Source organism: Artibeus jamaicensis, unplaced genomic scaffold (genome assembly GCF_021234435.1).
Source record: "Artibeus jamaicensis isolate MK-2021 breed Jamaican fruit bat unplaced genomic scaffold, CSHL_Jam_final contig_519, whole genome shotgun sequence".
NCBI classification, from domain to species: domain Eukaryota; kingdom Metazoa; phylum Chordata; class Mammalia; order Chiroptera; family Phyllostomidae; genus Artibeus; species Artibeus jamaicensis.
The window spans coordinates 26,409,469-26,423,112 of NW_026521871.1; the positions used below are offsets into that span (position 1 = coordinate 26,409,469).

At 34.9% G+C, this 13,644-nt stretch overlaps 1 protein-coding gene across 3 annotated transcripts in view; it reads left to right on the forward strand.

Annotated features, from left to right (window-relative positions):
* The window catches only part of STAG1 (stromal antigen 1), a 388,204-nt gene that overhangs the window by 295,884 nt on the left and 78,676 nt on the right, over positions 1-13,644 (forward strand). For all 3 annotated transcript variants that reach the window (XM_053669339.1, XM_053669338.1, XM_053669340.1), the window contains one exon: positions 4,655-4,758. In XM_053669339.1, the coding sequence (XP_053525314.1) occupies positions 4,655-4,758 (104 nt within the window). The remainder of the gene's footprint in view (positions 1-4,654; positions 4,759-13,644) is intronic.

The following is a 13,644-nucleotide window of genomic DNA, read 5'->3' on the forward strand; positions in this document are numbered from 1 at the left end:
GCTTGTGGCCATAGAATCTGCACATTGGATTAGAGCTTCTTGTATATTATGATTCCAACTCTTTTTAATCACCCCAAGTCCTGTAAGGTTATTTCCAAGGAGAAGAGAAGCAGGGGGTATACATTAAAGGAAGATCCAAGGAGCTAGCTTTGGTATTGTTGACTTTTAACTCTCATTTAAATAAGATGGTTAAGTCAGTAAATAGTAATTACTAAGTTTGTCAGTTATCAAGGTATTCTAGATAGATTTACCTCATTAAAATAAATGTACTATTCTTTTGTTATGTTTTAAATTTAGTTGACATTAGATTTAATTTTCAGTCAAGATATTTTGGCTTGAGTTGTTGGTTCAATTTTAGCTAAAAAAGAAGTGAGTTATAAAATGGAGAAAAAACTAAGTGAACCACAGTTTTACGGTATGATGGAATCTGGGAAGACAAGGCTGGGGGATTATGCCTAACAAATGCAGAGCTATTTGGGATACTACTTTTTTCATGTGTTTGTCTAAATGCATACAGTGCCACATACAAGCTCTGGCATGGAATGCCAACCAAATCGATTTTCTGTGCTAATATTTTGCCATATTTTAGGATATAAAAATGTTACTAGTAACTTGTTAATTTTAAGACTTATGGGAAATTATTATATTTTAGGTAGGTAAAATGTAATTGATTTTCCAATAGATGAAAGTCTAGTTAGTGGTTGGAAATAATAGTACTGGAATTTGGGAAAACAGATACATTGTTCAAGACTACCAATAGCAAATTAAAATCATGGTAACCTTAAGACTACTTTGCAAAATTTTTAAGGTACAGGAAATTTTTTTGTTGAGCATGTGTATGTATTCTACAGAAAAGCCAAATTGCATAATAAATTTTTAGTATAATCTGAGCAGCCGGGTAACAGGTACCAACCAAGCAACAACAAAACCATAAGTAAGTGATTTAAGTTCCCTGGGTTTTTCAGCCTCCATATCTTTTTTTTTTAAAGACCTTCAATTAGATCATCTTTGGTTATTTGCAATTCTAAAATTGCTATCCAGTGGGTAAATGGAATTCTTCAATGCAGGGAATCAACTCCTTTATAATCTTAAAATATTTATTGGCTCTCTTTGTGTACAAACTAGTATACTGAGCACCGAAATCAGTTCACTGTCCACATGGAGCTTACATTCTAGTGGGTAAGGCATACCAAAACCAAGTAAACAGAATAATTTCAAAAGTTTATAAGTGTAGTGGATAATAACAACAAGGAAGCTTACCATGGGAAATATCAAAAAAGAGCTTTCTAGATAGAGTAAATAATACTTGCAGAATATCTGAAGCCTAATGATATTGTTTCTTTTTAGGAGCTGTAATACAGAGAGCATAGTGAGCCAGTAGCACAAGATGAGAAAGAATCAGGGGCCAGATTATGTAGAACCTTTTTGTTCATGAGTTGGAATTATTTAGTTCATTCTAAATGTAGTAGGGAGCTACTGAAGTATTTTAAAGAGAGAGGTAATGTGATCAGATTTATACTTTAGGAAAGATGCTCTTTGTAAATGTGGTTTGGAGTAGGCAGAAGACCACTTAAGTCATTTTTGCTGTGGTCTCTATGGGAAATACTAATATAAAGGAGTAAGGAGAGAGAGAGCCCATGACTAAGTTTTAAAGATTACAGACAGGTGAAAATAACAGGAAGAGCAAGAGAGATAAGAACTCTAGCAAGCTATAAAAAGGATAACAGATAATTGTACCCTATAGAAGCCCAGTAAAGAGAGGTTTCCGGAGAGCTGAATAAATTAACATCACAAATGCAGAGGAGGAAAAGGACTAGATGATTTAGGTCATTGGTGACTTTTAATCATTTTTCAGTGGTAGTTAAAGGAGGGAAGTCAAAGTTCAAGGTGGTAAGAATAAAATCAATAATGAAGAAAGAGAGATGATGTACAAAGAGGTTTCCAAAGATTTCAAAGTTGTATAGTTAGCTCATAATTTATAGTGTGAATAGCTAGCTACCTATTTGTGCCAGTTTACATTTGGCTCTTGTTTCTGGCTTAAGGCTTGCTTTGCTTTCAGTTTTTATTGTTTGATTTTGTTGTCTTATCCCAACAGGATTTCAATTAAATTTCAGGTATTTTGCATTTACCTTGTCTGATTGGATGGTTTCAAATTATAAAGTAAATAACAAAATTGATGTCATTGGACACTGTATGGTTGAATTATTTTTTAGCACTAATATGTAGTTTAGTATATAGTAGGGGAATGGTTTCTTACTTAAGATAACTTGATCTGTCTGTCCTTGCTTTTCATAGAACTAGATCATCCTTTATCCCAAGCCAAATGTGAAAAATTATGAAATTACAGAATCATAAAAATAGAAACTTAGTTTTATTGGATGGAAAGCTTTTCCTTATTATTAGGCATTGGATCAGGGAGTATAAAGAGTAAAGCTGAAGCTCTTTCATGTGATTTTCCTAAGACAAACTAAAGTTCATATATTTTTCCTAAGGCAATAAAATATTTTAACAAAAATGATTGAATTAAGATGTGCATACATATTCCTATACAAGATCATTTTGGTACACAATAAAGGACAAGATGTTGTTATATCTATGTTTGCCTTTTCATTGTCATTGCTTAAATTTATTTTAAAATAATTAGTATAAACTTCTAAATTTCTAAATCTTAATTACTTTTCATTCAAATTTTAACTACTTCCGCCTTGACTGGTGTAGCTCAGTGGATTGAGCGTGGGCCTGTGAACCACAGGATCACAGTTTGATTCCCAGTCAGGGCACGTGCCTGGGTTGCAGGCCACTTCCCAGCAGGGGATGCACAAGACACAACCATACATTGGTATTTCCCTCCCTTTCTCCTTCCCTTCCCCTCTAAAGATAAATAAATAAAATCTTAAAAAAAAAATTATACCTACTTCTGTCTCTATAATCTCCACATCTGTTGGTCTTTAACACAACTAAGTATACAGAGGAAAGGAGACACATAGGAAAAGGGAGGCGGAAATAATTAAATTATTCAAATTAGTGTCAACATCTACCTTTAAAAATACATAGGATTGAATACAACAAAGAGAGTACAGAATCAATGTGAGGAAAACTATATGTTTTACCATGTTTCTGGCTAGAAAGGTTATATAAATGTCAGTCATTCTCAGTATAATGTATAATTTTCTTAAAATACCAGTCTGAATTCCAGAGGGTTTAAGAGAGTTCTGTGAGGTAAAGAGGAAGAAGTAAGCAAAATGATTTTAAATTTTATATATTGATAGAATTTTAAGCTTATGTAAAAAAGGCAGTGTGTCATAGTGCTTAATTAAGAACACAAACTCTGGAGTCAAAGCTACAATGGGTTCATAAATATCTCTATTACTGAATGCTTTGAAAAGTTACTTAACCTCTCTGTGTGGCTCATTTCCCCATCTGTGGAATGTGAGAATGTTAATCTTGAGAACAAGGAGACCTTTGAAAACAATACAAGAAATTTAGAAATCTTTTGTATCTATATGAGATGATAGATGTTAACTAAACTTATATGGTAATCATTTCATAATATATATAAGTTAAATTATTGTACTGTACAACTTAAACTTATACAGTGGCATTCTGTCAATTATATCCCAGTAAAACTGGAAAGTAGAAAAAGAAACCCAGAATCTGTTAAGCAAATTGATGCACATGTGACTTTGTAAAAGTTAACTCTCTTTCTCACAAAAGAAACCATGAAGACTACCAACAAAAAGGACAAACTAGGAGAAAAAAGTTTGCCTCATTCAAAAGACAAAGTTACTATTCCTAATATTCAAGAGTTTATAAATAAGCAAGGTGAATGACATTAGAAAAATGGGAAAAGAATAAGTATAGAAAAATCTCAGAAAAATGTAAAATCAATGAATAAGAAAATACACTCCACTAATTAGTAGATAAGAAGGAGCAAAATAACAATAAAGTACCATTTTTCAGTCATTGGGTTGGCAAAAATTAAATGGATTTATAACATTCAGTGCTGGCAGGAATCTGAGAAACCAGATATTCTCCTCATTGCAGTTGAAAGAGTAATTGCAATAAAGATCCTTTGTCAGTATTGAGACTTTAACCTTTGACCCATTTCTCTTCTCTTAGGAATGTATTCTGCAGAAATAAAAATATTAATAACAAATATATCTGTATTTTATTGCTATATTGTTTATAATGACAAAATTTGGGAACAATTTGAACATTAGTAGGTTGACAATTCTGAAACAAATTAATAATTGATAGTTATGTAAGATAATTATACATAGTATGCAGTGACTAGAAAGATATTCAAAATCTATTGTTAACTTTTAAAAACAATATCTTATTATGTGATCTTTCAAATGATGTAGAAGGAAGTACAGTGAAATTCTGCTTAACTCAGAAACACGGTATTAGAAGAAACTAGAAGCATGGTATCAGAAGCAGTTATTAGAACAAACTAGACTTCATCTTCTTTTTCTTTACTTTATATATATATTGCTTATATGACAAGCACATACTACTTCTTTAACAAAGAACAAGGTACAGATCTTCAGTATATAAAATAATCAGTAATAGAATATATTTACAACTTTTTACCATTGTATTCATTCATATATTTTTTATAAATCTCATACTGATGTGTTTTATTTTATCTTAGCAATGTCTGACCGTCAAGAGAGTGCTCTGATAGAGCTAATGGTTTGTACAATTCGTCAAGCTGCTGAGGCACATCCTCCTGTGGGAAGGGGTACTGGCAAGAGAGTAAGTTATATTAGTGATAATCTACAAAAAGGGTTTAATGTCATTACCTGTCTTACATATTTGAAAATTTTACTGGTATATGTATTCCTAAAAACTTAATATTTTTGTGAATGATACATGGTGTGGTGTTTCATTTTTATATTGTCTGCTGTACTCGGGTTCCAGAAATAGGTTCTTTTCTTTCATGCTCCTACCTTTACTTGCTTCAGTTCTAATACTTTTATGAATTTTCACATTTATCTGGCTGCTGTGACTCAGTAGTTGAGTGCTGGCCAGTCTAGGGCACATGGCTGAGTTGCTGGCCAGGTCCCCAGTAGGGGGTGCACAAGAGGCAACCAAACATTGATATTTCTCTCCCTCTTTTTTTCCCTCCTTTCCCATTTCTAAAAAATAAATAATTAATTTTAAAAAAGGAATTTTAACATTTTAAGCCTTGGTCGATGTGGCTCAATTGGTTGGAGCATTGTTCTGTAACCAAAAGGTTGTGAGGATTGATTCCCAGTCAGGGCACATACGTAGGTTGTGGGTTATCTTCCTGGTTTGGGCATGTACAATTCCTAGTATAGGCACATACAGAAGGGAGCAATCAATGCCTCTCCCTTGCACTGATGTTTCTGTCTCTCACTTTCTCTCTCCCTTCCTCTTTAGAAGCAATAAAAAAAAATGTCCTTGGGTGAGGATAAAAAAATTTTTAGAAAGAATTTTCACATTCTTACCTGTTGCAAGTACAAAAAGACTGTAAAAGCAAACTACCTAGTTGGCAAGCTCTTCATTTAGCTATATAACTGTGTTTAATCTTCAGATAGTTGATTATTATTTGTGTGCCTTTATTTCCTCATCTGTAATATGTAGGCTAATAATGCAGATGTTATTGGTATTATTGATGAATTGAGATAATCACAGATGGGAAGATTATTTCTGGTGATATGAAGAGGCAGGCAATTTCTCTGCAAAAAAAAAAAATGCCAGTATAAAATTGGAAATTTTGTTTAAAATAAAAATTATATCGGAAGCCCTGGCTGGTGTAGCTCAGTGGATTGAGCGCGGGCCTGCCAACCAGACAGTTGCGGTTCGATTCCCAGTCAGGGCACATGCCTGGGTTGCAGGCCAGTTCCCTGCAGGCCAGTTCCCAGCAGGGGATGCACAAAAGGCAACCATACATTGATGTTTCTCTCCGTCTCTCCTTCCCTTCCCCTCTAAAGATAAATAAATAAAATATTAAAAAAAAATTATATCGGGGCTCTGGAAATTCACCAAAGGTTTTTTAATTGATAACATTTTTTTAAAAAACTGCTAAAACTTCTGATAGAAGCAGCAGAAATATAGTCTTATGTGGGGTCACAGTGTACATGGACCCCAGAAGTTCGATCAGTAAGATCTGTAGTTTTGCCATAATGGTACTGTCTACAAAAAGCAATAGCTTCTCTGATAAAGAGGATAGACCCACTAAGGGACAAGTGGTAAAGGTCCCCTTTTCAACTAGAAATGGGAAATTCAGTAGAAACAACTCAGGAAAATCTGTATCTGTGATATTCAGAGGTTATGGTGCCAGTTGATAAGAACAGTGGACCAGCCAAGAATCTAACTAAAAAGTTCTGGAAATGGAAATCCCTGAAAGGATTAGGTAAGCTCTCCACACAGCCTTGGCTGACTGGGAAACCTGAGAGAATGTGATAGAAAAATAAGTCAAGCCACCCTAGCTGATTTGGCTCAGTGGATTGAGCACCAGCCTGTGGACCATGGGGTTGCAGGTTTCATTCTTGGTCAGGGCATAAGCCTGGGTTGCTGGCTATTTCCCCAGTTAGGAGCAGGTGAGAGACAGCCAATCACTGTGATGTTTCTCTCCCACGTTGATATTTCTTTTTCTCTATTTCTCCCTCCTTTCCCCTCTTTCTAAAAATAAATATTTTTTTAAAAAGTAAGTCAAGCCAAATTTAAGAATTTGCCAAACTTTGAATATGTTCTCTAACCCTCAAACAAATCAGACTTGTAAATTTGGAATATTTGAGCACAACCTCTGCCCAAAACATTAACCAATAATCTGTTGAAAAACAGGGGAGCCCTGAGAAGACAGGATAAAAAGCATTAAGAAAATTGCAAGCAGAGGCCACACATCATGAGAGACACTAAATACACAGTTTAAGTTAAAGGTTGCTTATTTTTAAAATTAAATATTAAAAACTAAGTTAAAATTTGTATTTAATATATTATTTAAATATGTCAATCAGAAAATTATAGCCATACAAAGAAACAGTAAAAGATGACCATACTCAGTGGGGAAAGCAGACAATAGAAATGGCTTCTTGGTAGGTCCACCTGTTAGATTTAGCAAAGACATCAGAGCCTTTTTAAAAATAAATATGTTCAAATAATCAAAGGAAAACATGTTAAAAGAATTACAGAAAAAATGAACCCCCCAAAATAAGGGATCTCAGTAATGAAAATTCATATGGAAGTTCTAAAGTTGAAAAGTAAAAACACAAGTTTAAAATTTATTACATAGGCTTAATAAGAGATTTGAAATGAGGTAAGAAAGAAACAGTGAACACGAAAGTAGATTAATAGAAACTGTCCATTCTGAAAAACAGAGGGGAAAAATGATTGAACTTAATAGAAAAGAGCCTCAGAAATGTGTGAAACAACGTAAGTGCACCAGATTTATATAATAGAGTCTCACAAAGAAAGGAGTGAGACTAAGATATAGGAAGCAAAAATATTTGAAGAAGTAATTGCTAAAAATTTCACAAATTTGATGGGAAACTTTAATCCACAAATTCAAAAAGCTTAATAAAACTAATAGGATAAAAACAAGATTCCACCTCTAGACACAGGTTAGTCCCACTGTTGAAAGCCAAAGCCAAAACTCGAAGGCTACAATAGAAAACTCAAGAGGACAACAACAGTAGGATTAGCAGTTGAGTTCTTTTCAGAAATGGTAGAGGCCAGAATACACAGAATGACATATTCACTAAAGGACAATAAAATTGCCTACCAAGAATTTTAAGTCCAGTAAAATTACCTTTCAAATATGAAGGCAAAACACAAACATTTTCAGATAAAGATTGAGAGACATATTGCTAAAAGACCTGCCATAGAAGAAATACTAGAAGAAATCCTCCATGCTGTAAAGAATAACAACAAATGGTAACTTCAATCAACAGGAAGGGATGAAGAATACCAGAAATAGTAAATATTATGTGGTAGATGTAAAAAGCAATGTATATTATATATTTTTTCTTTCTTTTTTCTTAATTTCTTTAAAGGGATTTGAGATTATTCAAAGCAATGATTATACCACTGTAGTATTATGATTATGTGATATATAGATATGATGTATGTGAAAAGAATAGCACAAAGCAGGGTAAAGGAAATGAAACTGTATTGGAACAAAATTGCTGTTTTTTGCTATAATTTTTACAATATTAACTTGGAGTTGATTGTAATATGTCAAAGAAGTATATGTTATCCCTAAAGCAACCACTTATACCTAACAGGAAACAAAATCAACAGAGAAGTTAAGATAGTACACTAATAAGATTTTAGCCCCAAAGGAAGCAGGGAAGAATGAACAAATACAAAAAGACATGAGAGATACATATCACTACAGCAAAATGGCTGACATAAATTGAACCATTTCAAAAATTATGTTAAATATGAATACAGCTATAGAAAAGAGTCAAAAAAATGGAGATTAACGAAGCTGTGGAGCTCTGGCCAGTGTTGTCTCTGTTGGTTGGAACATCTCGTCCCGTATACCAAAAAGTTGCAGGTTTGATTCCCCATCAGGGTACATACTCAGGTTGCAGATTCAGTCCCCGATTGTGACATGTACGAGAAGACAACCAGTTGATGGTTTTCATATCAGTGTTTCTCGGACATACTCTCCCCCACCCTACCTCTTTTTCTCCTTTCCTCTCTCTAAAAGCAATGAAAAAATGTCCTTGGGTAAGGGTCTATTTTTTTTTTTTAGAGAAAGAACACTATGGAGTGGGTATGCAGTGATACTAAGAAATTGTTTAGATCATAGGGGGTGTCGAAGATGGAGGCATAGGTAAACATGTCTCTCCTCCTTATACAACCACAGGAAAAATTACAAGTAGACTACAAAACAGATATCACCCAGAATCATCATAAAATTGAGCTGTATGGAAGTCCCACAACCAAGGAATTAAAGAAGACGCATTCATCCAGACAGGTAGCAGGGACAGAGATACAGAGACAGGGAACTGTGATCCCACGCCCATGTGTGGCAGATAAAAAACAGGAGGGATACCTGGAGAGCGAGGGATCCCAGCCTTGCCCAAAACCACCCAGCCCAGGATTCTAGTACCAGGAAAATAAGTCTCTACAACTTCTGTCTGTAAAACCCGTGGGGGTTGGGGCAGTGGAAGAAAATGCATGATTCTCAGGAGTCTTCTCCTAAAGGGCCCTCAAAGGACTTAGGACTTAATGTAGACTCTCTCCCTCTGGGCTTCAGAACTGGGACAGCAGCTGGAATGGCACCAGTGGCACATGAGGAGAAACTGCAGTGTCTGGCATCAGAGGGAAGGCCAGGGAGAGCTTCTTCCCTGACAGAACTCCAGAGGCCAGACAGTGGCATTGTCTCCTTTCTGAGCCCTCCAACACACAGAGACACACAGTGGTAACACTATATTGGAGACTCCATCAACTTGGTTCTTGGGGTTGCCCTGCCCTTGCAATTACCTAAGGTTCTGCCCCATCCAACTTAGTAGTTTGCTTTTCTACAATAGGCCATGCCTTTAAGGTAGTCAAAGCAGCTGTACCTAATACATAGAAACAAACATAGAGTGGCTGCCAATATGAAGAGACAAAGAAATATGGCTCAAACGCTAGAACAGAACAAAATTCCAGAAAAAGGACTAAATGAAATGGAAGCAAGCAACCTATCAGATGCAGAAGTCAAAACACTGGTTATCAAGATGCTCCAAGAACTCATTGGGTACTTTAACAGCATAAAAAAAGACCCAGGCAGAAACGAAGGTTACACTAAGTGAAATGAAGAAAAATTTACAGAGAACCAATAGTAGACTGGGTGAAACCAAGAATTTAATCAATTAATCAGAACATAAGGGGGAAAAAATAACCAATCAGAATAGCAAGAAGAAAAAAATTTTTTCTTTAAATTGATAGGCTATGGAGCCTCTAGGACAACTTCAAGAGGTCTAACTTTGAATCATAGCAGTGCCAGAAGGAGAAGAGGAAGAGCAAGAAATTGAAAACTTATTTGAAAAAATAATGAAAGAAAACTTCCCTAATTTGGTGAAGGAAATAGATATACAGGTCCAGGAAGCTCAAAGTCCAAAACAAAATGGACTCAAAGAGAACCACACCAACACACATCATAATTAAAATGCCAAAGGATAAAAGTAAGGAAACAATCTTAAAAGCAGCAAGAAAAAAAAGCATTTAGTTACCTACAGGGGAGTTCCCATAAAACTGCCAGCTGATTTCTCAAAAGAAACATGGCAGGTTAGAAGGGACTGGCAAGAAGTATTCAAAGTGTTGAAAAGCGCGGACCTACAATCTAGATTACTCTATCTAGCAAAGCTACATTCAGAATTGAAGGGTAGATAAAGTGCTTGCCAGACAAGGTAAAACTAAAGGAGTTCATCATCACCAAGCCATTATTATATGGCATGCTAAAGGGACTTATTTAAGAAAAAGAAGATAAAAACTATGAATGTTAAAATGGCAAAAAGTAAATATCAGCAGTTGAATCTAAAAAACAAACTAAGCAAACAAGTTGAACAGAAACAGAATCATAGATATGGAAAGCATTTGAAGGGTTATCAGTTGGAAAGGAGAAGGTAGAGAATGGGAAAAAAGGTGCAGGGATTAAGAAGTACAAATTGGTAGGTACAAAATAGATGGAGATTAAGAACAGTACAGGAAATGGAATAGTCAAGGAACTTATATGCATGATCCAGGGACATGAACTGAAGGGAGCGGGAGTGGGGGGGATTGCTGTAGGGAATGCAGGGTACCAGGTAGAGGAGGGCAAAGTGAGAAAAATTGGGACAACTCTAATAGCATAATCAATGAAATATTTTTTTAAATTATTGAGTTTTGTTGGAGACTGTAACATTTATTATTCTTAAGTCTTCCTCTGTTAAAGATAATACTTAAATGTTTAGAGTTGGAAAGAGATACCAAGAATTTGCCTTAAAATCTTACCAGGGAAAAAAACTTTAGGGGAATTGATGAAACAATAATGACAGAATAACTAGTTTTCAAATTTTCTAAAGTAAAGGTAAAAAATATATATTGTCCTAAGTTTGAGAGACTCTTCCAGGTAATTTCTTATCCTTTTGACACGTCTTACTTTTGGAGCACTTTCCTGCTGTCTTCTAAAGCAGGATGCCCAGGTTTATGTACTACCTTTACTGTTTATGTAAAAAATTTCTCAATACTTAGACACTTAAAACAACCTTTCATTATCTCATAGTTTGTATAGGTCAGAAACTGGGAGTGGCTTAGCTGTTCTTTTGGTTTAGCGTCTCATCTGATCACAGTTGCAATGTTTGCCAAGGCTTTTAACTTCTAAAGGCTTGATTGTTAATTTACTACATAATGGCTCACTCACATGGCTGGCAAGTTAGTGTTGATTGTTGGCAGAAGCCTGAAATTCTCAGCAGATAGTCCTATTGATAGGACTGTTTGAGTGAACTCATGACACAGCGGCTTGCCTCCCCTAAAGTGAGTGATGGAAGATGGGAAAGCAGGACAAATCTGAAAGAGAGTAAGGTGGACAATTCTGTCTTTTATTACCTAGCCCTCAAAAGTCACACGGCATCTTTCCCACAACATTCTGTTGGTTACACATGTCAGCATTATTCATCATGGAAAGAGATTCTAGAAGGGCATAAATACTTGGAGGCAGAGATCATTGGGAGTCAACTTGAAGACTCATTCTAGCACAGGAATCTCCAACTAGCCCTGGTTCCTTTCAATAGAGCAATGGTAATTTTTTTTAACTTACTGACTTTTAGAGAGAAAAATAATTTTGTCCCACTTATTTATGCATTCATTGGTTGCTTCTTGTATGTGCCATGACCAGGATTCAACCTTGTTGCCACAACCTTGGCATATCAGGGTGATGCTCTAACCAACTCAGCTACCCAGCCAGAAGTAGAGCAGTACTTAAGGATCAAAATCTCTGCCCTGGATGGCTCGGTTGGTTGGACCCTCCTCCCGACACACCAACGTTGCAGGTTTGATACCCAGTGAGGATGCTTATAAGAAGCAACCAGTGAATGCATAAACAAGCAGAGCAACAAAATTGATGTTTCTCTCCCCCTGCCCCGCCTAATCTCTTCCTCTTTCTCTTGCTGTCTCTTTCTCTCTTTTCCTCATTCCCTCTTTCTCCCTCCCCTTTCTTCTGTCTACAAATCAATCAATCAGTAAAAAATAAAGATCAGAATCTTGGCACTACATGTACTCATTGTCAATTTGTTATCGTTTCTGCCAGGCATTTTTTGTAGACAGAGCTAATAAATAGATATCTCTCTATATAAAAGTATATGTAATGAAATACATTCATATTGATATTTCTGATAAAATTTAGCGTAACAGGGCTTTTGCCTTCTTGATTTTTTTTCCATTCTTTGGGACAATTTGTAGAACATATAGTTAAAAAGTCAAAACCATGTGAAAATACATATTCAGACAAGTCTTTCTAATATACACCTCATTTTTGCCAATAATGTTTTTATTTGTTTCAGTCTGTCAGTTTGCAAATGTAGATAATCACAAGCACAAATATAGATACTGTATTCTTATTCTTGATCCCCCTCCCTCTGAATCTTATAAAAGATAGCATTCTTTATACATTATTCTTTAAATTATTTTTTTCATTTAATAATATATACTGGATACCACTTCATTAATTTTATTTGGAGGTTCAGCCTCTTGTGGCTGTGGAGTATCCATTATGTGGATACACTGTTGAGAATCTTTTGTGTTGTTGCCAATCTTTTACTATTAAAAATAATTTGTAGTGAATAATTCTGTATCATTTTATAATTGTACCAGGTGTGTTGGTGTTAGGAGATGGCTAGAAGTGGGATCACCAGGTCAAAAGAACAGTATATGTACAATTTTGTTAGAGATCAGCAAATTCCTTCTTCATAGGCTTTATGCTCTTTCTGCTGTGGCATCAGAGATATTGTGAAGATTGAGTGAATTCCTGACCTAATGATCATTTGTTCAAAGGTAGCTATTTTTCTGAAATCAGCATCCTTAGATCTTTCATGCACTGTCACATAAGTTTTAAGACTTCTCAATATCCTGAATATATTCCTAGACATGTATTCTACTTTATATGTAATCGCTTTGTTTCATATAGGACTAAACATAATACTTGGTAGATTATTCCAAAGTGATTATTTTATTTGTATAAAAGGTTGAAAAACCAGAAGGCCTTATTATTTCTTTCACATATTCTCAAACATTAGGGTTTACATTTATAAAGTGGCAATTTATGTTAGAATATTTCTGGTTTATAAAATCATTCAACATCATAATGGTCAATCCCTTCACGATAATAACAAAATGCAGAATACTTTGGAGAAATGATTACCTCAACTAAGCTTGCATTTTAATATTTTATTTTTAGAACTACCTATGATTTAATTAGTTGAATAGAGACTGAAATAATGGACATTATCAGCTTGAATTTGTAAATTGACCACAAGCTATACACCCTCTGTCTTAATTATTGTATAATAGATTTTTGGGCTTTGTTACAAGGAGAACCAAATGTAAATGATTCCAGAGAAATTGCTAGTATACGCTCTAAAAATAAGTGAAAATGTATTGCCTTATTGTATTTTAAAAAACACTAATTCCTAAGTATTTTTAGAAAAA